This window comes from Lycorma delicatula, chromosome 5 (genome assembly GCF_047948215.1).
Source record: "Lycorma delicatula isolate Av1 chromosome 5, ASM4794821v1, whole genome shotgun sequence".
NCBI classification, from domain to species: Eukaryota; Metazoa; Arthropoda; class Insecta; order Hemiptera; family Fulgoridae; genus Lycorma; species Lycorma delicatula.
This window is the reverse complement of record NC_134459.1, coordinates 7,520,001-7,545,649: the sequence shown is the minus strand read 5'-3', so window position 1 is coordinate 7,545,649 and position 25,649 is coordinate 7,520,001. Positions and strand designations below refer to the sequence as shown.

General features: G+C 34.9%; 1 protein-coding gene across 2 annotated transcripts in view; it reads left to right on the top strand.

The window, feature by feature from the left end:
* The window catches only part of Kdm3 (Lysine demethylase 3), a 1,124,787-nt gene that overhangs the window by 291,974 nt on the left and 807,164 nt on the right, over positions 1–25,649 (top strand). For both annotated transcript variants that reach the window (XM_075365596.1, XM_075365594.1), the window contains exon 4: positions 12,130–12,333. In XM_075365596.1, the coding sequence (XP_075221711.1) occupies positions 12,130–12,333 (204 nt within the window). The remainder of the gene's footprint in view (positions 1–12,129; positions 12,334–25,649) is intronic.

Below are 25,649 nucleotides of genomic sequence, written 5' to 3'. Positions count from 1 at the left end.
TGACATCGGAGTGCTTCTAGCGGGAGAGAGTAGTGCAGGGAACCGTGTGCAGCCGCCCGGCGCAACACCTTTGGTCCGCCTGCGCTACAATTTCATTGTTAAATATTAATTAATAATCCCTTTCTTTTATTAATAAAATTAAATAAATAAAATTAATAATTTACACGACTGCCCAAAACGGAAAGTAATGTTTTTAGGGTGTATGTATGTGTGTTTGTTCCACCGTAGCAGCTCAACAGCCAAACCGACCTTGACGAATGATATCCTGCGTTGGAATCCTTACGTTTCCGAGAGTGTCGTAGGCTATATGAATATGTATATATATTATATATACTTATGTGTATTTATAAAAATACATATAGTAGTGGAGATTTGACGGTTGAAGCGTAAACTTTAATGAATTTTAATTAATGAACTGTGAACTGTGAGCCTCTGTCGTTGTATTAGCCGGGTTTGAATCGAATGATCATAATCAATCGAACGAATAATATTACAAAAATAATGGAATTAAATTTACGTTGAATAAAGTAAAATAGTATTAAATAAATTTTAAAAATTTCTGTTTAATAATAACGGGCTTCTCGTGGGGACTGCGTGCGAGGCTAGAGCGGTGAGGTGATGCGAGTACCTCATGCGAGGCTAGACCGATGATCACTATTAACCGGTTTCAAACGGGGAACCGCTGGGGCGCTGTTTTGGGAGATGCAGTGTGGGGTGCTCTTACAATATCTCTGCAAACAATCGACCTATTTTCAAAATTCCAACGGGGAATTTGCTAGGTAATACAAAATCACGATGGACCGAAACAGAAAAAAAATAGTAATGTTTTTTCGGCAGTCGTATTTTTTAATTTTTAATATTTATCTCTTGTTTATATAATCTACTGAAGTCGACATATATGGACTTTTAAATGGCACTGCCGTAAGAATAGGAGAAAAACGTTGAAAATTTTGCGCGTAATTTTAATAATCCTAATTAGTTTCCTACAAAAAGAATTGTAACGCACAACAAAACCCGGTAAAGAACAAGTTTTAATAAATGTCTTAAAATTATTTTTTCATAAAATTGTTCCTATGATTTAACTCTAAATGCAATTTTTCTTTCGTGAAACATACTTTTTTACAATGAAGATTTATTTTTATCTTTCAAAATATTATTCAGTGTAGGTATTTTTACTATCTGCTGTGAGAATGCTCGTAGAAATAGTTGTAATCCTTCAAGGTTTTCGCCTTTAGCTATTAATTGTGTAAATCAAAGTTTACATTAAAACACATACAAACAGGAGGGAGGGAAAGACAGAGAGAGAGTGAGAGAGAGAGAGAGAGAGAGTGAGAGAGAGTGAGTGAGAGAGAGGAGAGTGATTCAAGGAGGGTGGGGAGTAAGGGGAGTGAAATGTTATGAATATATGTACCATATACACGTATGAGGTAGAGTAGGAGCGAGGAAGAGAATATTTTGTTACTACCTCTTATTTTCATGTTGTTCTGTAACCTCTAATTTATTTTTGTATTTATATTCCTGTGTACTTGCATTTACGTATGCGCATGAATTTGTCCTTTGTCGTATTAGCCGTCCTTGTTTACTTGTCAGGATATAAATTTGCCCGAGGTGAAGTGTAACAAACAGAAGGCTTCACTGTCCATTTCGTATTATTACTACTACCACAATGCGATGCTATGCAGCTCGACCAGTATAATTGTAGCAGTAGGGTATATACATGTATTTATTTATACGTATGTAAACTGTAATTGTAACTTTGTGTACATCGATGCGCTCACGTATATATATATATATATATATATATATACAAACTTGTATCTGTATCTGTGAGTTCAGAGTACGTAGTTGTCAATGTGATATGACACCGCAGACATCAGATTGATGTGTGGATATTACAGCGATATTATTCTCAAAGGAAGACCGTATAATATAAAGCAAACTAACACTGTTATATGCAAACGTATATATGCGTATGGTGGTATAAAACACACAAACACACACACACACACATACATACATACATACACACACACACACACACAGATTCTGAAGTATGTTTTCAGTGTAAAAGTCAACACTATCAAATTATAGTTAGGTACTTTTGCGTCTAATATTTTGTGTATTTATTATGTTACGAACATATATCGATTTTGTTTACTTTATTGTGGAAATATGTATTTAAATGATATCGTGTGAGTTCATTAGTAGAATTTTTGAAACTAAGGCTGTAGCGATCGATACTGAAATATATCGGTCTATATGTTTTTTAGTTTGCACTTATTTATTCGTTAATAATTTTTTTATACGCTGTGAAATGTCGGTTGAAAATTTGGTAATCGAAACAAAAATGAAGTTAACGCAAATCTTCAGATGTTCGTTTAGATAATATGTAAATAAAATAATGAGACCGGTTTAGAAAAACTTTTTATTTACAATCCAATTTTACATATCACCCTTCGAAATAGTTCCCTTGGAAAGTCACGCAACGCTTCAAACGGTTTTATCACTTTTCATAGCGGTGTTGCAACTCAGGAACCGGAATATCCTTCAGATGGTCGGTTACATTTTTTTTAATGTTTTCTACTGTTCCAAGGTATCCTTTGAGGTATTTTTTAAAGTCGGGAACAGGAAAACGTCGCAGGGACTCGATTCAGGTGAAGAAGGTGGTTGAGGAACTACAGGAATATTTTTCTTTGCCAAAAACTCATTAAATTTAAAGTGTAGTGTGACGAAGTGCATTTTCATGATGCAGCATCCAGTTGCCTTTGATGGCTGGTCTCACGCGAACAACTCCGCGTAGCTTTCCGTATCATCGCAGGATCGTTTCGTATAAATTCAATAACATTTCGTATTTTAACGAGCAACTCTTTTTTATTATAAAGTTTTTGTCATTATACTATCGTTTTCATACGGCTCCAAATGAAGTAATCAAGTGGCTTTAGGTCAACCGATCGTGGTGGCCGATCGATCGGTCCATCGCGTCGAATCCGGTTTATGAAATTATCAATCCGGTTTAAATTTCTAGCTGCTAACGAAAAATCTGGCGTTGCACCATCGTGCTGGAAAATCATTTGCGATTAATTTGTAAAGGTACATCCTCCAAAAGAGCCAGCAAATTATTTAAAAAAAATGAACGTACGCATCTCCCGTAATGGTCCCGGAACTTTGTGATAAATAATGTCACACCATACCTTAATGTGAAATCCACGTTGGAGTAGTTTCCATAGTACCGTGCGGATTGTCTTCGCTCCATAAATGACTATTTCACAACGAAGACCCCGTTTCTCTAAAAGCGGCTTCATCGGTAAATGGAAGTGAATTTACCTTATCAGCCTTTCGCCGATGACTGTCTCCTTTTAGTTCGTGGAAATTCACGACCACAGCTGGAAAGTAGAGCGCAGGCGGCCTTGTCAACCGCCGAAGGCTGGATGGACATGCAAAATTTAAAGATTTCTGTGCCCAAGACGAAGTTTATGCTTCTAAAGGGCGCAGACAAATTATCATGCAGTCGAAATCCCCACATTAAGTATAAAGGCTGTGTAATCAGCCGAGTAAGGGTTCATAAGTACCTAGGTGTTTTGTTTGATGATAAGTTGCTTTTTAGCAACCACATCAAACAAGTTGCGGCGGACGCTGTCTCTGTGATGCACAAACTTAGAAGGATTGCTCGGAAAGACTACGGGCTGTCTGGTCGCCAAATGTAATTGGTGTACCGAGGTGTCTTCGAGAGTATGATCGCATACGCGGCGCCAGTTTGGGCGCATAGGTTGGATAGAAATAGAGCACTGCTTCTAAATTTAAGGTTGTGCCCAGCGCAGAGCCTTAATTGTATGCACTGGTGTTTTTAAAACAACCTCCTATGAGGCTACTACCGTATTGGGAAAGGCTCTCCCAATCGATTTAGTGGTGAAAGTTCGAGCAGCCGTGTGGAAGTTGCGAAGAGGTCGGGAAACCGAGGTATTTGGGATGCGGTTTCGGGCCGGGCTAGAACCGGAACGGAACGACTATCACAATGCACCGGGTCTAAATTTCGAACAGTTGCCCATTTCCCGCCTGCGGAAGTGGCTTTGGGGCCTCGCGATGGAGGCATGGCAGCATGAATGGCACACCACGACTAAGGGAAGATCTCTGTATAGATTTATACAGGATCTGGGGGGATGGTATGCCTCGAGTTCATTTTTAAGGGCGGCGGGTGCCCAAGTGCTCACCAACCACGTGAATTTGATGCGATATCTGTTCAGGTTTCGCCTAGCGGCTGATGAGTTGTGCGTCTGCGGGGAGGTCCAGTCGAACGAACATCTAATGTTCGACTGCCCTGCTCTTGGGGGAGCCAGAGACCGGGCCACCCTGGAACTTAGAGGTCAGGGGGAAAACTGGCCGCTCATAAACGGCGAGTCGATGTGGCGAGAGCCGCATTGTCGGACCGTGTGGGAGTTCCTCGATGAGGTTGCGATGTTCAACCGTCATCGGTAGTTTAATTTAATTGGGATTTACTGATTCCTGTGGCGTGTCGGTGGAAAACCTTCCTTGAATTAATGGCTGCCATCAGCCAATAAAGCTCCAAGCGCTTTAAATGGTGGACAGACACTAGCTGGCAAACAGCGACCGAGGCGTGGCGGTTTAAATTGCCGTTTTTTACTTGTAACTTTTATAGTTTTAAATTGTAACAAGGGGTGCGCCTCCCCGATTTAGTTTTAATGTGACAAGTGAGCGGTAGGGACACATAGGCGGGTGCTGTATGGCGCTCAGCTTAACCGCTCTCGCAAGATAGGAGCTCATTAGGAGCATTTAGGTAACGAGGTCGCAAATCTGTTTCGAGGCACAGTAGCCGTTTTTTGGCACGGTACATTTGGTCTATGCTCTAGGGCAACCGAATGGGGTGGTGGCGGGAGAAATGGTGATGGCGATTTCGCGTAATAAATATTAATGAATTAAAAATAATTCTTTGGAATAGTATCGAACACTTAACGATTAGTTTCTTGTCGGTTAACTTTCACGTTATAATACACGAAAAATACCACAGCGCGTCTACGCGCCTATATTTAGTTCAATCGTACTGCACTATAGCCCTTTGATAATATGTTACTTACTATAATTAGTATCGTAAAGGGCGAGAAGAGATAACAATACCCGTACAATGCTGCTTCAGTGTGTTTGCACAGCGCGCCCTCTCGCTTACATACCGCTCGTGGCTGTGCGAGCGAGAGGGGTTTTGAAGGTATGGATCGCCTAGATGACACAATTCTTTATCTATCTCTCCTTCTAATCCTCTGTTTTCTCGTTCTTTTTTTCTCCCTTCTTTTAACTAATTTTCATTAGACTAGCTTCTTAGAATTAACCCGTGGTAAAGAATCGCGGCTCGGTATTCGTAAACGAGGTGATATATCTCGGTAGAGCAGCCAGATTAATAGATATATTATTGTATTGTCACGTGTTCGCGGCTCGATTAGGATATTGAGAGATTGACAATTCAGAATGTTTAATGTAATTACAATTTATCGGTTTAAAAATAAGTAAAACCAGACAAATCAATAGTAATAACAATAGTTCGACGATGATAAAACAAATAATAAAAAAGTACAATAATCACAACCACAATAATAATAATAATAATAACAGACGATAAAAAAATCTCACAATAATAATTAAAATAATGACAATAATGGTATAGAGGAAGTTGAGGAGGATGAAATGGGAGAAACAATACTGAGATCTGAATTTAAGAGAGCATTAAAAGATTTAAATGGCAGAAAGGCTCCTGGAATAGACGGAATACCTGTAGAATTACTGCGCAGTGCAGGTGAGGAAGCGATTGATAGATTACACAAACTGGTGTGTAATATTTATGAAAATGGGGAATTTCCATCAGACTTCAAAAAAAGTGTTATAGTTATGATACCAAAGAAAGCAGGGGCAGATAAATGTGAAGAATACAGAACAATTAGTTTAACTAGTCGTGCATCAAAAATCTTAACTAGAATTTTATACAGAAGAATTGAGAGGAGAGTGGAAGAAGTGTTAGGAGAAGACCAATTTGGTTTCAGGAAAAGTATAGGGACAAGGGAAGCAATTTTAGGCCTCAGATTAATAGTAGAAGGAAGATTAAAGAAAAACAAACCGACATACTTGGCGTTTATAGACCTAGAAAAGGCTTTCGATAACGTAGACTGGAATAAAATGTTCAGCATTTTAAAAAAATTAGGGTTCAAATACAGAGATAGAAGAACAATTGCTAACATGTACAGGAACCAAACAGCAACAATAACAATTGAAGAACATAAGAAAGAAGCCCTAATAAGAAAGGGAGTCCGACAAGGATGTTCCCTATCTCCGTTACTTTTTAATCTTTACATGGAACTAGCGGTTAATGATGTTAAAGAACAATTTAGATTCGGAGTAACAGTACAAGGTGAAAAGATAAAGATGCTACTATTGCTGATGATATAGTAATTCTAGCCGAGAGAAAAAAGGATTTAGAAGAAACAATGAACGGCATAGATGAAGTCCTACGCAAGAACTATCGCGTGAAAATAAACAAGAAAAAAACAAAAGTAATGAAATGTAGTAGAAATAACAAAGATGGACCGCTGAATGTGAAAATAGGAGGAGAAAAGATTATGGAGGTAGAAGAATTTTGTTATTTGGGAAGTAAAATTACTAAAGATGGACAAAGCAGGAGCGATATAAAATGCCGAATAGCACAAGCTAAACGAGCCTTCAGTAAGAAATATAATTTGTTTACATCAAAAATTAATTTAAATGTCAGGAAAAGATTTTTGAAAGTGTATGTTTGGAGTGTCGCTTTATATGGAAGTGAAACTTGGACGATCGGAGTATCTGAGAAGAAAAGATTAGAAGCTTTTGAAATGCGGTGCTATAGGAGAATGTTAAAAATCAGATGGGTGGATAAAGTGACAAATGAAGAGGTATTGCGGCAAATAGATGAAGAAAGAAGCATTTGGAAAAATATAGTTAAAAGAAGAGACAGACTTATAGGCCACATACTAAGGCATCCTCGAATAGTCGCTTTCATATTGCAAGGACAGGTAGAAGGGAAAAATTGTGTAGGCAGGCCACGTTTGGAGTATGTAAAACAAATTGTTGGGGATGTAGGATGTAGAGGGTATACTGAAATGAAACGACTAGCACTAGATAGGGAATCTTGGAGAGCTGCATCAAACCAGTCAAATGACTGAAGACAAAAAAAAAAGACAATAATGGCAACAGTAAACAATAATAATATTAAACGTTAGTAACAAAAAGAATAATCATAAATGTCAATAATAATAAAAGACAGAAATTACATACGAAACGGAATTTAAAGTAATTGTCAGGATTTATTCACACATAGATAAATAATGAAAGCCCAGAATTCAGTCCCGTTGACAAAAGACACAGCACGACCGCTAGTGTTAACACTTTTAACCACCAGTCTTGTATTCAACAATAGTTCAACAGATAAGACAAGAATAAAGTTCTTTTACGGCAAATATCTTTGATGTTCACAAATAAAACCACCCTAACAGTTTATGAATGAGATTTAGTAGATCATCTCTTTCACTTATAGTCCTGCAGTAACTCACCGACCCGTTTCTTGTTTTCGTTTATTGCAGTTACTCGTGGCGTCACCTTATTTGCATCGAACCTGTTCGAAATTCGCTCCTTCACTGACCTCCTCGCAGTATATTCTCCCTGAAAAACGTCTCGCGGACTGATTCGCAAAACTCACATCACAGACTTCATCTCGTAGACTCTCCTCGCGAACCTGGTCTTCCCACGGAGTATTCATACTCGTATCTTCTTTACCTTCCGGACCGGACCCAACTCGAAGCGTGAGAACGATCGACCGCCCTTTCATTTTTTTATGAAATTCAAAACCTTGGTCCGGTAATTCTTCTCGCGGAACGATATGCGTTTACTGCGTCAGTAGGCAGTATTACAAAGGACGATTGTTAAACGGACCTGTTAGCTTTAATGAAAGGGTTTCTTTTAGTCCTTTTCGGGATTCCTCCCGTTATTATATTTTCTACTATTTTCTTAAGCGGCAGGAATCCTCTACTCAGGTCCGCTATATCGGTCTTGTTTAGTATTTTTCCAGTAGAATGATGAAAATCGATCGGTAACTGTTAAAATAATTCTTACTTAATAAATAATTTTAATCATTCTTTATTCTATTTTGATAAAAAATAATAAATATACTAAAAAAAAAAAAACTGGAATTACATTTCGCCCTTTGAGTTTTACAAATTATTTCTAAGAAAAGATTTTTTCCTGATTTTTAAGATTAAATATTTGTTATATGTAGGTTTTCAAACACGGATGGTTAAAACTTCCAGCCAACGGATTTTTTTTTTTTTTATAATGTAAATTATTTTGATGAATCTGTTCAAAAATTTGTATCAATTTTTAATTGGAGCAAATATTTTAAAATAAACATCGATTCCATACATTTATATCTTCCGTATGCCGTTTACGGCATACTATGTAACATTCCGTATGGTGATTAGAGTGAAGTCTTAGTTTTTGGATGAATATCGCTTGCGTTTCGGCGCGTTGAATGTAAACAACGCAGCGGGAAACTGCTTTTCAAAAATATGGGATAGCAAAAATCGATGTAATCGCGATTCGCTATAAATATCCCCGTTATCAAAATGGCTTTTCACTATGTATTAGAAAGTAAAGTATTAATTTGGCCGTTTTTCAACAGTAAATTCTTAATTTTTCAATTAAGAATTTTTTTAGTAGCACAATATTTCTATTTTTACTTATTTTTAATTATACAAATAATATTTTTTAAATTTTAAACAGTTTATGATCACCGAGAACTACGACTGAATTTTTTTATTTTATTTAGCGGTTTTAACATTAGTTTTACCTATATATTCTGCGGTGAAATTTCACATCCTCCGGCATAATAATTCAAAATACCGGTTTAAACTCAAGTAATTTTCTAGCTTCTTATTGAATGCGGCGACCGGTCGTTGTTAATTTAATTCCGCTCTTCAGTTTTCACGTTCGATTAAACAGGAACGTTACGGCTAGATATTTCCATATTAGTTATTTTAGTCCGCTATTACTGTGTAATATAACTGGACCCGATTAATAATTACACACTTCTTTCTCTCGCAGTTATATATTCATTATGATTATATAAATTCATCGATTTTAAATGCTTTTTTTAGAATTACAAACCGACGGTTACGTATGAAAAAAGTTATATATTTTCCATTAAATTTTACACGCTTTCCGTACTTAATTTCTGAAAAAATTCTTCACCGTATTACGACAGTAAACGAAACAAATTTTTCAATCGTTTGTTACTTGTATTAAGGTATTCCGATTTGGAGGAAACTGTATCCCCCGATTACATAAGATACGTTAATGTTGTTTTAAATATTTTCCGCTACGCACATGCTCTCGCATCGCCGGTTCGTTTCATATCTTCCGCTCGCATTCGCTCGGCCGATCCGGTACTAGCGTACAGCACTTGCCGTTCATCTGTTATTAAAAAAAATAATAATAAATTGAATAGGTTATAACAAATTTATAGGAATGAAATAGAATAAGCGTTTTCTTTTTAAAGTTTAATTGCAGTATGTATATGGTTAATAACATTAAATCGTTTCCAACAAGAGATAACTATTAAAAATTAAGAAAACACGACTGCCGAAAAAACATTGCTTTTTTTGTTTTGGTTTGTTCCATCGTGAGTTTATATTACACTAATAAATATCGCGTCTGAAATTTTAAATCGGTTGCAAAGATATAACAATATTTCCTAATAACCGTGGTGTGTTAGGTCGAGAGTGTACCTGATGCATACAAAAGTTAGCCTTCAACCTACTAACAAATACCCCGTTTGAATTTTGAAAAATCGGACGACTGTTTGCAGAGATATAAGATCGCACCATTGCCCCTCCCAAACCGGCGTCCCAGAGTCGCTCCGTTTGTTACCAGTTGATGGTGACGATTGGTCTAGTCTCCCACGAGGCGATCGTATAACCTCACCTCTCTAGCCTCGCACGCAGTCCCATGGGAAGCCCGTAATTATTAAACGGAAATTGTTAAATTTATATAACGTAAATTTGATTCTATTATTTCTGTAATATTATTCGTTCGATTGATTTGAATCGTTCAATTCAAACCCGGCTAACACAGGGATAGGGCTCGCACTTCACTCTTCATTAATAAAGTTCATTAAAGTTTGTGCTTCCACCGGCAAATCTCCACTACTCCATATATGTATTGTCGCCTGTTCGCGGCTCGATCAGGATATTGAGATTGGCAATTGAAAATGTTTATATAATTACAATTTATCGGTTTAAAAACATAACTAAAACAATACAAATCAATAATAATGACGATAGTAATAATAATAATAATAGTAAGCGAGGATAATAAAACAAATAATAAAAATCGAGTGTGGACACCGCATGACTTCCTTGTACGCCTATTAAATTACATATACAAATTTTCTTAAAATGAAAACTACATAAAATTTTATTTCGTTAATAACATTTGAAGCCGTAGAAAAAGTCGGTGAACTTGACTAATCGATAGATTGTGAAGTCTACTGAAGAAAGAAATCCGTGAACGGAATGAATTCTTCATAGTTAAGTTTGATTCTTGTAATTCGTGAAGACGATGTAGGTTGTACCAAAATTTCTACACGGCCGACTTCTAGGTGGTTCATCGCTTTTAATTTTTATTAAATAAGTTTTAATTTATTTCCAGCTCGAGGAAGTATATTAATAATAGCCTAAATTAAAACGTTCAGTTTATTAACCGCCTAAGTAGCCCTACGTAAATACATTTCAATACATTTTAAATACATTTTATATATATATATATTCTGTGCTCTTCCTGACGCATAAACTTACTACATTAAAACCTTTAAGGAATAATAAACTTAAATAATGTTTTAATATACGCTCTTAAACGGTTATTTATTTTTAATATATTATGTTATTTATAACTCTGTTTGATTAAGATTATCCCGGATCCAGGGATAAGCCTAATAAACCGTTTACGTAGCCCGTCGTCTCCGAGTGGACTTAGATGTGAGAATTATCTTATGCGACCTCACGTACTGTGTTCTTTGTTAAAGATACTTCTTATCCGATATTTGTGTTCTTACCGCGTTTTTTCTTTATCGATATTTTAAGTCGATGTGAAATAAAAGTAATTTACCGGTTTACGTAATTTTTTTTTTCTGTTGTACGTGCGTGCGATTTTATCTTGCGGAATCGCTTATTATGTAACGTTTCATTATAGTAAACGTGTATATTATTTCTCGTTTTAGGTACCGGACTTAATAAAATTCTTCGTGAAAAATGTTAACCGGCGATACATTCGTTCAGAGTACGTGTTAACGAATCGTACCGGGATATCTGTACACACCGTACGATTTTGCGTTCCTTTATGAAACCGATGTCTGTTTACGGGTAACTTCGTAGGATTCTTGAAGAAAAGAACTTCGTTTAATACATTGGTATTTAAGCCGGTAAACAGAACGTCGTTAGCGATCGCTACCGATCCGGTTTTAGGTATGTCCTGATCCCCGTTCAATTTAAAGAAGCGTTTGTGACCGTTTCCTCGTTTTCTTTAGACTTTCACCGCAGGATTTTTAGGGTGTAGATCGTGTCATCGTTATTAGATGCTGCGTTCGTTAAGTAAAGCTTCTAGTTCTCTGTGCGGTCATATAAAGACTGATTTTCTGTAAAATATTTCACAAATTTCGTTTTGTTTTATGATGTAATCTGTTAAAGCCTGGCCTTTTAATCTTCCTAAAACACTCGTCCGATAAAATGGAATTTTGTCGGTTCAGTGCGGTTTATCGGAATACCTTACGTCGGTTCCAGAAGCTAAACACAAACAACAGATTCGGAGTTCTTGGCTCGAGATTATTTATTTACTTAGATCGAGACCAAAAAGAACGTGAAATCGCGATTTCCAACCTTCATTCGAAGAAAGGAAATAGAATTAAAAAAATATTCGTCTTTACCGTTTAAAACTTAAACGATAATTATGAATTGTATACGAAATATATTATATTTGAATTTATTTTAGTTTTTTTAAGATTTGTAACCGATATATCTTCGGGATTTATAAAACTTTCTTTTTTTATAGGAATGGGATCCTTCATTGCCTGGAGTAAAGGATTATCCTGAAGTCAGAGAAGCGGCTAGAAGGTGGTGCGAAGCTCAAGACGGACAAAGAATACTTCTTACGACACCGAGTGTTTTGGTGGGATATAGAGTTGAAGTTTATAGAGCGGAAGGAACGACACAGTTTTATACGGCAGTTATCGTCGGATATAACGAAGGAACCAGGGTAAGTTTCTGTATTTCTTTTTTATCTCTTTTTTCGTCCGATCAATAAAACGTTTCGCCTGTTCATTTTGGTATTTACTATTTTTTATAATTTCGTTATTCCTGTTATAGTAATCGGTATAGAAGATTTCAATTTTTAATTTCGTAGTCTTGTGTTAATGGAAATTATTTTACTGGAGAATTTATTTTTAAAAAATTAAAAAAAGAACGGTTTTGAAACTTAACGTACTGTAAACGGGCGAATGAAGATTCCAATGCAGGTCGTCACAAACGGGTTTTAAATAAGTACTTGTTTTAATTAAAGACATCATAATTATAATAAATAAAAGTGAATAGTTTCTTAGGAATGCAACCGAAACTGGATTGTAAAGAAATAATGTTATACTACCGTTTGTTCAAATAAACGTTTTTATAACGCAACCGGTTTGATGATGGTGAATTAATATACAAACGAAAGGATTACAGCTTTAAACGACAAGCGATTTATTGAATGTTAATATTACTTTAAAAAAAATATATATTTTAATTAAATTTAAAAAAATTCAAATATTGAAAATTAATCTACTTACTTCGTAAAAAAAAGGAAGTTTAATGCGTATTAAAAACCAAATGGCTTCATCAGTATTCGATATAATTTATTTTCGTTCTTCTCTAATAGAAGAATTGAATAAAATATTAAAAGGATATGGTTTAATTTCATTTTTTTTTTAAATTCTGGGATTATTATTGACAACCTCCTCTAGCCGGTTTTATAATCGTCCATTAACCGTTATAAAAGCGGAATTAATTCTATTACTTTTATACTTCGACAATTCGATTCTCTTTTCCTCGTGTTTTAATTTCGTTCCGTTTCAAACGTATCCATCCTTCTATTTATTCAAACGTTCTTATTTCTTCGATTGAACACAATTTTTAAATATTAAAAAAAACATTTATTATTATCAGATTGTCCTTTAAAGGCTAGTCCAAACTCTAATAAGTGATTCTACTTAACATACTGAAAAAAAATGTCCGGTAAACATTAGACCTTTTTCTTTTCTTTTCTTGTTTAGCCTCCGGTATTTACCGTTCAGATCATACTTCACAGGATGAATGAGGATGATATATGAGTGTACATGAATTGTAGTCTTGTACAGTCTCAGTTCGACCGTTCCTGAGACGTGTGGTTACTTGAAACCCGACCGCCAAAGAACACTAGTATTCAAATCCTTGTAAAAATAACTGATTTTAATAGGACTTGAACGCTGGAAGTCTTCACTTCCAAATCAGCTCAACCGGGAAGACGCGTGTAAAGATAGGTCCGAAAACGCATAATTTTCTGTCTGTCCATTTTGTGTTTTTTAAGAAAAAAATTATTTTTCAAGAACGGTTGGAGATAACGCATTAAATTATCGTGATTTATTACTGTGGTTTCTATCAGAAATTTTAATCTGAAAATTTAATTTAGGTATCAAATGAGTCGCAATAATAAAAAAAAAAACACGATGGCCGCCATATCGTTTTAGGCTTACCTTTTGCTGTAACTCTGTTGTTTACCGTCGGATTTTTACGACTAAGCTGTCATTTTGTTCACAAAAAAATTCTTCATAATTTTTATAATACTACACAATTTGATAAATCAAACAATTCCTAAGATATTTAAGATTAAAAAATTGAAACGACCGCCATTTTGATATTTGTCAACGAAGAATATCGTTTTGTTTTATACTATTGAAAAATTTTAGTTTAAAATAAAGTATAAAATTTTATCGCGTTATCTCCAACCGTTCTTGAAAAATAGTTTTTTTCTTAAAAAACACAAAAGACGGACAGACAGTAAAATATGCGTTTTCGGACCTACGTTTACCGTTCATTTTTCTTCGGTAGTAGGAGTACTCAGGATAGAATTTTACGGATGTATTTAATGACATCACGATTGAAAAGCGATCGCTTTCATGCAAATCTTCAACAACTTTCCAATCTAACTTACGCGTTATGGCGGCGCTGGCAAAATGTGAATCATTAGTACAGGATAAATAACCATTCCTGGCGTTAAAGAAAGTTCCTATACTAGTATTTAATAATACAAGATCTGAATTGGCTAGGAAGCCTTCAAGCGATCTACCTCCGGGGTCGAAACGCTCACTACTTCCTTTCAGGGTCTGAGCGTTTGGACCCCGTTGAAATTCTCCACAAAAATGAGACAGTCGTCCTATTATTACGCAAAATTACGCAAGTTTTCCTCTCCAGTTGAACTAAGCTTACGTAAATATTACGTAAGGTTATATCGCCCGGTCGCTGTATGCTTATAGCTACCGCTTGTAAATCGGTGAAAAGATGAACTTCTTGGAAGGCACAACGAGTTTCTGAAACGATGGCAACTTCTCCTCTAGCTCTTTGATTAGGCGCTTGATCAAGCCTAATTAATATTGAACCCTTTCGTTCAAAGTATCAGTATTCCTTAAATGCGTCTCTTGAAAGCAAACGCATAAAGGATTTAATTCTGTAATCAATAGCCGCGACACACTCGTATTCGACAAACATCCATTGATGTTCCTCCGGAAGATCGATTACAGACTCGTATTACCACGGAAGATTTGTCGCCTAGGTTTTCCCTTACGCCAACCTTTTTTCTGCATCTTCTCCATTCTCCTGACTGCCTCCGTCTCTGAAGACAGGGTGTTTGAGGCCTCGGAGATGTAATTTTCTTTTATCCGGGCATCCACCTTCGATACCACCTACGGTGATGGAGAGGAAGTTTTATTTATTACTTAAATATAAGGACAATAATATTTTTTGTATAACAATGTTACTTCGCGTATCGATTTTTATTTTAAAGTTATAATTACTTTTATTATTATATATTTTTGTATTTATATTAAATTCTGTGAAATGTTACGATAAACAAAAGAGGGTTTAAAAGACAAGTGTTTTTATCAGTCGTTAGGGTTCCTTTTTTATTCTTTTAATATTGTTTGGTTCTATGAGGTGGAACTTATTGAGCTATTGGAATTTTTTTTGGGGAATTTAAGAGGCAGTGACTATATAAGAACGGTTGCTGATATCTTAATATTGAAAAATATGTATCTTTTTAGATTTATTTCCTTAAATATCTGTTTAATTTTTTGTTATAATTCTGATTCGATATTTAGTAATACTTTTCTTTTTTTAAATGAATTTTTATTAAATTAAAAATTTCCTTTTTATCGTTTCAACTAAGTTTTGTTTTTTAATAATTTTTTTCCCCGGTGAACTCGTATTTATAGTCTACATTAATTGTCAACGCGATTTTATTTGTAATATCTTATCAGCTTGAATTTATTAATGTCAGACAAAGAGACCTGCACGCGCATACTCGCTCGCTCATGGACGTACGTTCATTCACTCGGATTTTTTATTATCGTAAAATTGTTCTCGTTCGACTATAAAAATAACTCTCGCCGAAACTTGTTTATTGAGATATGTAACTGAATTTAACACATCGTGAATACATTTGTTTCACTGACGTATATATTTTTAATAATGATGAAAGAACGACTTGAGATATCGCTGTAATAGAGTCTTCATTACTGTTGTTAGGAATCGAACCGGAGATTGTTTGAATTAGTTGTAATTCAGGACCACAAATTCAGCCGATTGATTTTCATAACTATCGATAAATTATTATTTTGCTGTAATATTATATTTTATTTTAAAAATTTTACTGCCTTCCGAGAAGTTGTAATTTATCAATCGTTCTTATCCGCTTATTATTTAGACGGTGCTGTTAATTGAGGAGGAGTATTACTCGCAGAAGTATTAAAAGCTACATCGGATGCAGATACGTATACAGATACAAGGAAAACATATTTTACACAACATTAAGTTGCCGTTTGGAAATCACCCTATTGTAACGCGCATATGTTACAGATAAATAGAAATCAGTAGCTCAACACACTCGAGTAACGTACATGAAATTAACAATAGTATACATTTTTTCTAAAACAAGATATTTTATGTATATCGACATATCTTCGTAGATCGAAGATATTCGATCGCATTTAGTCTTTTCCTATCATTTTTAAGATGGACGCCGTTTCTACTAAAAAGTCCACCTTAGAATATGCCGGTAATTAGCTCTGCAAGAAAGAACTATTTCCGTATAATTGGAAAAAGAGTCGTTTATAATTTTTCATATTTAAAAAAATTAATTCTTATTTTCAATTATTAATTTTTTCTCCCATTTAAAACTGTTTATTTTTTATGTCAGGGAATGTAAAAAATATAAGCGAGTAATTTAATAATTATTCTATCTCCGAAGAATCGGATCGATACAAAAACTAAAGAAAATTCGTTTTCTTCAAAGGTTTAATAAGGATATTAATTAATTTTATTAAAATTTCTTCTGGCGATTAAAAGTTGTCCGCTAACGCGAAATGTTTAAATACGAACAAGATGTTTACCGATACGTCATTTTGCCCGATAAATATTTAAATAGGAGGAGAAAAGATTATGGAGGTAGAAGAATTTTGTTATTTGGGAAGTAAAATTACTAAAGATGGACGAAGCAGGAGCGATATAAAATGCCGAATAGCACAAGCTAAACGAGCCTTCAGTAAGAAATATAATTTGTTTACATCAAAAATTAATTTAAATCTCAGGAAAAGATTTTTGAAAGTGTATGTTTGGAGTGTCGCTTTATATGGAACTGAAACTTGGACGATCGGAGTATCTGAGAAGAAAAGATTAGAAGCTTTTGAAATGCGGTGCTATAGGAGAATGTTAAAAATCAGACGGGTGGATAAAGTGACAAATGAAGAGGTATTGCGACAAATAGATGAAGAAAGAAGCATTTGGAAAAATATAGTTAAAAGAAGAGACAGACTTATAGGCCACATACTAAGGCATCCTGGAATAATCGCTTTAATATTGGAAGGACAGGTAGAAGGGAAAAATTGTGTAGGCAGGCCACGTTTGGAGTATGTAAAACAAATTGTTGGGGATGTAGGATGTAGAGGGTATAGTGAAATGAAACGACTAGCACTAGATAGGGAATCTTGGAGAGCTGCATCAAACCAGTCAAATGACTGAAGACAAACAAAAAAAAAAAAAATATTTGAAATATAATAATAAACAATAAATAAATATTCAGTTATTACGAAACGCAGAAATTATTCCTGACTACCTTTCGTTGTACGCTTACGTAAAAATTAACCGAAGTAAACGTGCGCCCGCTAAGATCATTACAGTAAGTGTTAATTTTTATTCTTTAATAGATTAAACAACAGCCGTATTTTACAGTCGTTAATAGGGAGAAGAGAAAAACTTTTTACCTGTTTATAGATGTAATAAAGGAGTCACACTATACGATGTATTTTCTTATTCTTTTTGTTATTACTATTTGTAAAAGAGGACTTTTCCATCATAGGGATACGATATACATCACAGGTACTTGACGTAAAACGATTAAAAATTTAGAAAACCAAACGTTTGTATCTGTTAAGAATTCTTAATTAAGCTCTCTTTCATCTTCTAATATTATATAAAATTACTATAACAGTAGTGATAAAACGCTGACCCTTAAAGAAAAATAAAAAAGAAACACTCGCGCTAGCAAATCAAAAATAGTAGTAAAAGTTAACGGTAAAAAAAAAAATTTATTTCTAAAAACATTTTATGTTCATCAGACTTTTAACCGCTGGTAGTCGCCTCGAATGAAAAAACTCGCCTTCAAGAGTAACCGCGTGATGAAAAAAATTACCTTTATACAGACAGTATTAAATGTATTAAAACCTTGCTCTTGTCGGCGTTAATCTTGAAAATTTATATTTATATTAAAAAAAAACGTTTAGGAATTACCGAGTTACAAATTAAAAGTATTCCGTTTTTCTCCTGTTTTTGTGATAGTAATTTAAACGTCCCTAAATTAGTTAAAAGATAATATAAAAAAATTATCGTTTAATTACATTTAGGAATCGAGTTATTAATCGTAAAATTATCATCGAAAAAAAAATAATCCGAGTATTGTAAAGATAAAATAATATCTGTAACAAAATTTGGAACTGTCGTGAACAGCATTAAAAGATATTACACCACGGAAACACAAAACCCGTATCAACTTTTACGAAGTTCGATTTTGTTTTATTTTGTCGACCGTTGTTTTCTACTTTTGTTGTTATTTTACAGTAGTCGTTACCGCTTCGTTTAGAGAAAGATTTAGAGCGAGTGAGAGAAGAAATGAGGAAAGAGGACGGTATATAAGAGTGATTGTTAAGATAAAGAGCATTCACTCTCGGTCGTCGGTTTCTCTCGTGTTCTTTCTTACATTCAGCTTTCTTCTTCATTGACCTTGACATAATTCCTCTTCCATCTCTTTCTTACTTTTATGTTACTCACAGCTATTTTATAAGTATCTGTATAACTTATTTTCAATCCAGTTTACAAAGTATTATATATGATCTCATTCTATTGCATCAGATATCGTTATGGTTTACTTTTCTTTTAATAAATCAATATTATTATTATTATTATTATTAGTAGTAGTAGTAGTAGTACCATCGTTAAAAACTTGTGTTATCATTATTTATTTTTGCCATTAAATATAGTAAACATATATTTCTTGTGTAATCGTTTAAAATATTTATATTACATGACTACTATTCTTATTAAAAAATCACCATTCGCGTTTTTTTAACAGTAGTATCCCGTATAATTTTATGTACTTACATCTATTATGTGTGCATAATTTTATGTATTTGTTATGTATATCTATAATGAGATAGAGCCCAGCGATTCCCAATCTGTGCGTCGCGGCCTTTTCACAGAGGCGCCGTGAAATATTGTAAACGCTACATAATTAATTTAACCAAGACATTTATAATTATTAATTTAATGATAATAAAGTAAAAAAATAATGAAGATACAGGAGTTTTATTTATTTTTATCTCTTACTTACGAGTAGTCATACTTTTACTTTAGGGTAAAAGTATGAAGTAGGGCGCCGTTGAAAAATTTTAATTGAAAAAGGGCACCCCGACTCGGAAAAGTTTGGGAACCGCTGAGATAGCTCGTTATTTTATTTCTGAATCATTTGCATCACCGATAACCAGACAGTCGGATTCAGATCTGAAATTTATTTCTATATAGGTAGAGGAAAGGAAAAAATTCACCCGGTCATGGTGACAACGGGAACCGGATTTCTAATCGCTACCTTTAACAATAGAATCGAGACGACAAAAATCCATTGCTTTGTGACATTTATATTTACTTATAGCGATCTTTGGAATTAAATATTCCTTCTGACCGAAGTCTTTAAGAATTTTGCAAACGAAGGCGCTTTTTAAATAAACATGTGCAAATACTCTTCCGGTTTCAACATTTAATTTATGAAATCTCCGTAAATTTTTAACCTTTCGCTTATATTAAATTATTATATTCGTAGGCACATTTAAACGGAATTTTATCTGTAAATCTTTCTTCTTTGCATAAATCGATGCGGTTTGTTTAGCGTCATCTATACGATCCCCGTATTAAACCTACAACATGTATTTTTAACGTTGTTCATCTTGCATAATCGACGATTGAATTTTCTATTAAAAATTGTTTGCTGTTAAACCTTGTGTCAAAGAATAAACTGTTACCGACTACCTTTTAAATATTTTCGGAAAAGCGGTAGATTAAGGGGAACGTATAAACTACCGGTTGGACTGTGTTGTTAGATCTTTCAAAAAATATACTCTCTACAGATATTTAAACTATTATACAGCCTTAATAGGGAGTTTATTTATCGGCGTGATACTATCGGGTTTATTTATCGACCCGTGAGTGATATATTCGGACAAAAGTGTTCGTGACAAAATTATTTTGTCGAAGTTATATAGTTGAAAAATTGTATAATCCAAAAATTACGTTAATCTTTTTCCCCTATTTTTTTGAAAACGAATAACACGAATTTTTAATAAAAGTTTAAAAACCAAAAATATTTTAGTTTTGTCGTATGTAATATTTATCTTCAGTTTTTTACAACTATTTGTCATAAGCGAGAAATATCAAGGAATACACGACAAGGACCGCATAAAGCGTGAACAAAAATTGCATATCGCCCTCCGTATAGTGACGAGGTAAAAATAAGTTTTAAATAATAACTAACGTTACACTGGTTGCATGTAGAAATTTGGCTTCAGTCCTCGAAGACGCTAAAGGGAAAACTAAATCCGTCGAAAGAGCATGTGTGATCTGTAAATTGCAAATTAGGGCAAACTAAAAGAAGCATTGAAAATAAAACTAAGGAGTATTTTGGCTTATAAATACGTAAAATATATAATAATAAATTATACATAATATGTGTAAAAATTGATCTTAGCCCAACATTTCCTGGAATCTGGTTAAAATTATTTTATTAGAAACAAATCTTTAAAAATGTTCATAATTAACAAGAATTAAATAGTTTGGGGATTTACTTTATTAACAGTGATGCAGAAACATTATTATCGAATAACATTAGGGGATCAGTACATTCTAGAATGTTTGATTTACTAAATATTTTTTACTGTAAAGTTATTTTACAGCTTAAAATTATAATAACTTAAACGTTATAATCATATCCGATTTTGTTTAACGTAACAGATATTCCGATTACGGTTCTATTTATCTTCTGTCTATTTTGAAACGAAGCAAATTTTCATCTTACCTACACTATATTGGATGTGATGGCTCTCAAATCAAGCTCAAATCGAACGTTTAAATTATTTGTACTTCCTGACATCCTGCTTCCACTTGGACTTTTTTTAAACGATATCTTACAGAATTTTACTTTTATTATATAAACAGATCTAGTGGTAGTACTATTATTAATTTTTGTTTTATTAATATTTCTTATGTATTGATGACAATTGTTTAACAGTCAAAATTCGTATAGAGATTTTAATTTTTTATTATTTTATAAACGGTTTTTGAGGCTATCCTATTGACAGTTAGTTATATGTCGATTATAACATTTTAGCCGAGGCAGCTTTACAATAACGATCCCGTTATTGTAATTTTACTTCAAAAATTCTGATGTGGACACCACATGACTTCCTTGTACGCTTATTAAATTACATATACGCATTTTTTTACAGTCATAGGTCGGATTCAAACCGATTTGCCTTGCCCTTGTACGAAACAAAAATTTCATTAATTAAAAATCTTATTTGGCTTTAACTCTGGAACCGATGAAAATAAGTACCACTTACGACATATCGTTGAAAAGGTCTCCAACAAGGGTGGCGCAGTTAAGAAAAAGTCCAAAATCAAATTTTTTTGGATTTTGAGCGCTTTTGGACATTTTCGGTTCAGTCGATTGTAATGAAAAGGGAAGGTGCACTAGATGTTACAACAGTCCTAAAACCAAAATTTCAACGTCTACGGCTAATCGTTTTTGAGTTATGCGAGACACATACGTATGTATGTATAGACGTCACGCAGAAACTGGTCAAAATGGATTCAGAGATAGCCAAAATGGATATTTCCGTTGAAATCTGAAAACCGAAATTTTTCGCGATCACAGTACTGCCTTTACTTCGTACAAGGAAGTAAAAAAGAAATCCTCAAAAATCATAGAATCGATATGCGAATGAAATTTTAAATAATTATTCTACACAGAATTAATTCGATAAGAATAAATTCACGCGATAAGTTTTTATCTGTTAAGAACGTATTTAATAGTACATTATGCGACGAGACTATAACGATAGCGATTAATGCACGAGTGCGAAGTAAGTTACGTCACGAGCCTTGGCGAGTGTCGTAAACTTCACAAGAGTTCATTAATGGCCATTTTGAAGTCGCATTCCGTATTTTTTCTACGGCTTAGAAAATATCGAGATTATTGTTTCAAATCGATGATAGTACATTGTTTACGGAATATTATTTTGAAATTTTCAAAAATACATTATACAATATCTGTGGCAGTAGGTTATTGTCGTAAGTTCTAGCTTCTCTTCAATATGGATCGGTGTTAAAGACATTTCTTTCTCAGAATGATACATAATTAACAAAGCTGAAACAGTGTAACATAGAAACTTAGTTCCCTATCGGTGTACTCTCAGATTAACCTCTGCATGCTAACTGCTAAATCGGATAAAAATTAAAGTAAAAAAACAAAAAAACAACCATTACATTAAACAATACCCGCTTTTGATCGGTTGGCGGTTGAAAAGAGTACGATTTTGATCGGCTGAACTCCTTTATCGCAATGAAAATCCGCGTAATTTAACCGTTATAATACAGCCGTAGAAAAAAAATTTTAACAATTTTATAATTTGTAGTATATCGGTAAAACATTGTAGACATTTAAATCTGTATAGATAATTTTTCAACGTAAAAATATTAGGATCCTTCGTAAATGCTAAACGTAATTCTTTACGACTGTTAGTTCCATAACATTCAGAACGTTTCAGGGAAATGTCAGCGACTAGAACGTTGTTTAATAAATCGGTTCCTGTTGATCATCGAAATTAAATAATTAATTCGTAAAACAAGAAATACGCACCGCATATCTCCCGGTTTTGTTTTATTATGTAGTTTAATATTTTCTTGTTAAAATGAATTTACAATGCGGTAAGGGTATAAGGTCGTTTAGTTTGTTTGTTATCTACGTAATCATTTTATAATTAATATAATTTGCGGTGAATTCTGATTAGAGTACGCGGCCTATCGATCTGGTATTTATATCGGCGTCATTAACTAAAAGGATGATTTAAATTTTGAATGCGTTCGGCTTATAAATAGCCTGCGGGTTGATTAATTAGCCGGTGGTATTTGTTTGCCGCAAAATATGAAAGAGATAATGTATAAGAGAGAGATAATATAACGAATTAATAACGAACGAATCGACAAATAAATGAGCCGATGAATGAATGAATGTCGATGAATAAATAATAGTAATTAGTGAAAATGTGACGTCGAATTACTTGTGGAGATGTAATGTAACGCGCGAGGGAGGATTTATAATCCGTCTGAGGTGGAAAGGGTACAGGAGGATGGGGAAATAAGGGGATAACAGAACGAATTAAATAAACATCGGCTGTGGTCGGCGGGAATAAAAGGATTGTTTAGGAGGAATACACGGGCGGGTAGGTTGTATACAGTAAAAGAGGGAAGAACGGTCGGCCCTTGAACTTTGTTAGCCTTCGTCATCGCGGGCGGGTTTACGTATGCGTCGTTCCTCCAAGAAGTCTATTTATTTGATCGTGACGCGACATAAAACGAGCTCTGCGTACGTATGTCGTGCGTATCCGTGTGTAAGCGCGTGGAGATGTGTATGTAAACCGGTACGTAGTCTTCGATGTAAGAATAAGAGTGTTGACAGCGAGATAAAGAAAAAAATTTAATTTGATCAGAAGGTCGTTTTATTTTGAAAAGTGCCAACTTATAATGAGGAAACTTGGTCCGATAGAAAGTTGTTCGAGACGTGTAGTAATTAAAATATCTCTCGCAGCCTTTAACCCCTCCTTCCGCTATACGAGCCCCGCACTTTTCCCTCTCTCCGCCCTTTGTCCTTACTCCTTCTTAAGTTGTTCACGGGGTAGATGTTACTCTTTCTTTCACCCTCCCCTTCCGCTTTTTACATCATCCCCTTCTTCGAATCTCCCTTCCCGATTACTTTGTAAATGTACCGCTCTTCTCCTTTCATTCCACCCCCTTATAACTTCCTACGCTGCTCATAAATGAGAAAAAAGTAAAATTAAAATTAAGTTTTTATCTGAACAACTCGTGTAGAAATGTTGTCGTTGTCCTGGCGCTTATTCCTTCATCCACCTCATACTCTATTCTTTCTTCTTTCCTTTGCCACCGTTTTCTTGTTAATGGAGGTTTACATTTTTTATGATTTTCACTCGTTTCACCTCTTTTTTTATAAGTATTACAAATCGGTCGATTATTATTATTATTATGTAATACTGTTCCATTATATTTTTAAATTTTTATGCGATGCTTTTTTATCATGGTTCTTTTAAATGTTTAACAACGTAAAGAAAATATTTATTTTTATTTTACTTTTACCATTTTTTAGTTCTTATTTTTGAAGATCAAACAAATAACTAGAAAAATTACTTTTTTTTGTGTAATTTTTTAAATAGGATTTTAATAATTGTGACCAATTTACACACATACACACACGCGCGCGCGGGCGCGCACACACACATTAGCTGACCCGGCAATCCTTCGCCATTGCAAGATTTGAGTAATATATGTATACTCGAGGGCAGTTATAAATTTTACTGCAATACAAATAGTAAATCATTTTTCAACATAGTCCCCTTGCATTTCAACGCATTTGATCCATCGTCGCACAAGATTCCTGATGCCCTCATAAAAGAAGGTTTTCGGTTGAGCTGCGAGCCAGGAATGCACCGCTTCTTTCACCGTTTCGTCCGAGGTAAATCGACGGCCCCTTAATGCCTCTTTGAGCGGACCAAACAACTGGTAGTCAGAAGGGGCAAGATCAGGACTATACGGAGGACGAGCCGGTACTTCAAAGTTGAGTTTCTGGAGCGTTTCAGCAGTGTGAGCAGCAATATGTGGACGGGCATTGTCGTGCAACAAGAGGACACTCAACTTTCGACAGCAGTCCTCGGCGTTTGCTTCGAATTGCAGGCTTCAGCTTGGCAGTAAGCATCTCACTGCAACGCGCACCGTTTATTGTCGTGCCCCTTTTCCCATAATGTTCCAATAATGGGCCTTGTAAGTCCGAAGAAACCATCAGTAGGCATCAGTTTTCCTGCGGATGGTCGGGTCTTGAACTTTTTTTTCCGGGCGAATTTGGACGTTTCCATTTCATACTCTGCCGTTTACTCTCCGGCTCGTAACGATGCATCCGTGTTTCGTCATCAGTGGTGATTCTGTCTAAGATGTCCCGTTCGTTACCATAGCGATCCAAATGTTTTTGGCAAGCGCGATCGTTTACGCGACTTTATGAGTTATTTTCGGACCCGTCTTGCATAGACTTTATGAAACCCAAGTCTGTTGTGGATGATTTCGTAGGCAGAACCGTGACTAATTTACAGACGATGTGCCAATTCATCGATAGTTACTCGTCCGTCTAAGAAAACCGTGTCACGTGCACGCTCAATGTTTTCCTCATTTGCGGTGTTAAACGGTCGTCCGGCTTCTTCGTCGTGCGTAATACTTGTGCGACCGTTTTTGAATTTTTCACTCCGTTCGTAGACACTCCGTTGCGGCAATACACCGTTCCCGTATTGTACCGAAAGTCTTCGATAAATTTCGGCCCCTGATACACCTTCCGACCACAAAAAACGGATCGCTGAACGTTGCTCTTCTTCGGTGCAGACAGAAAGCGGAGCGGCCACGGTTAACGAC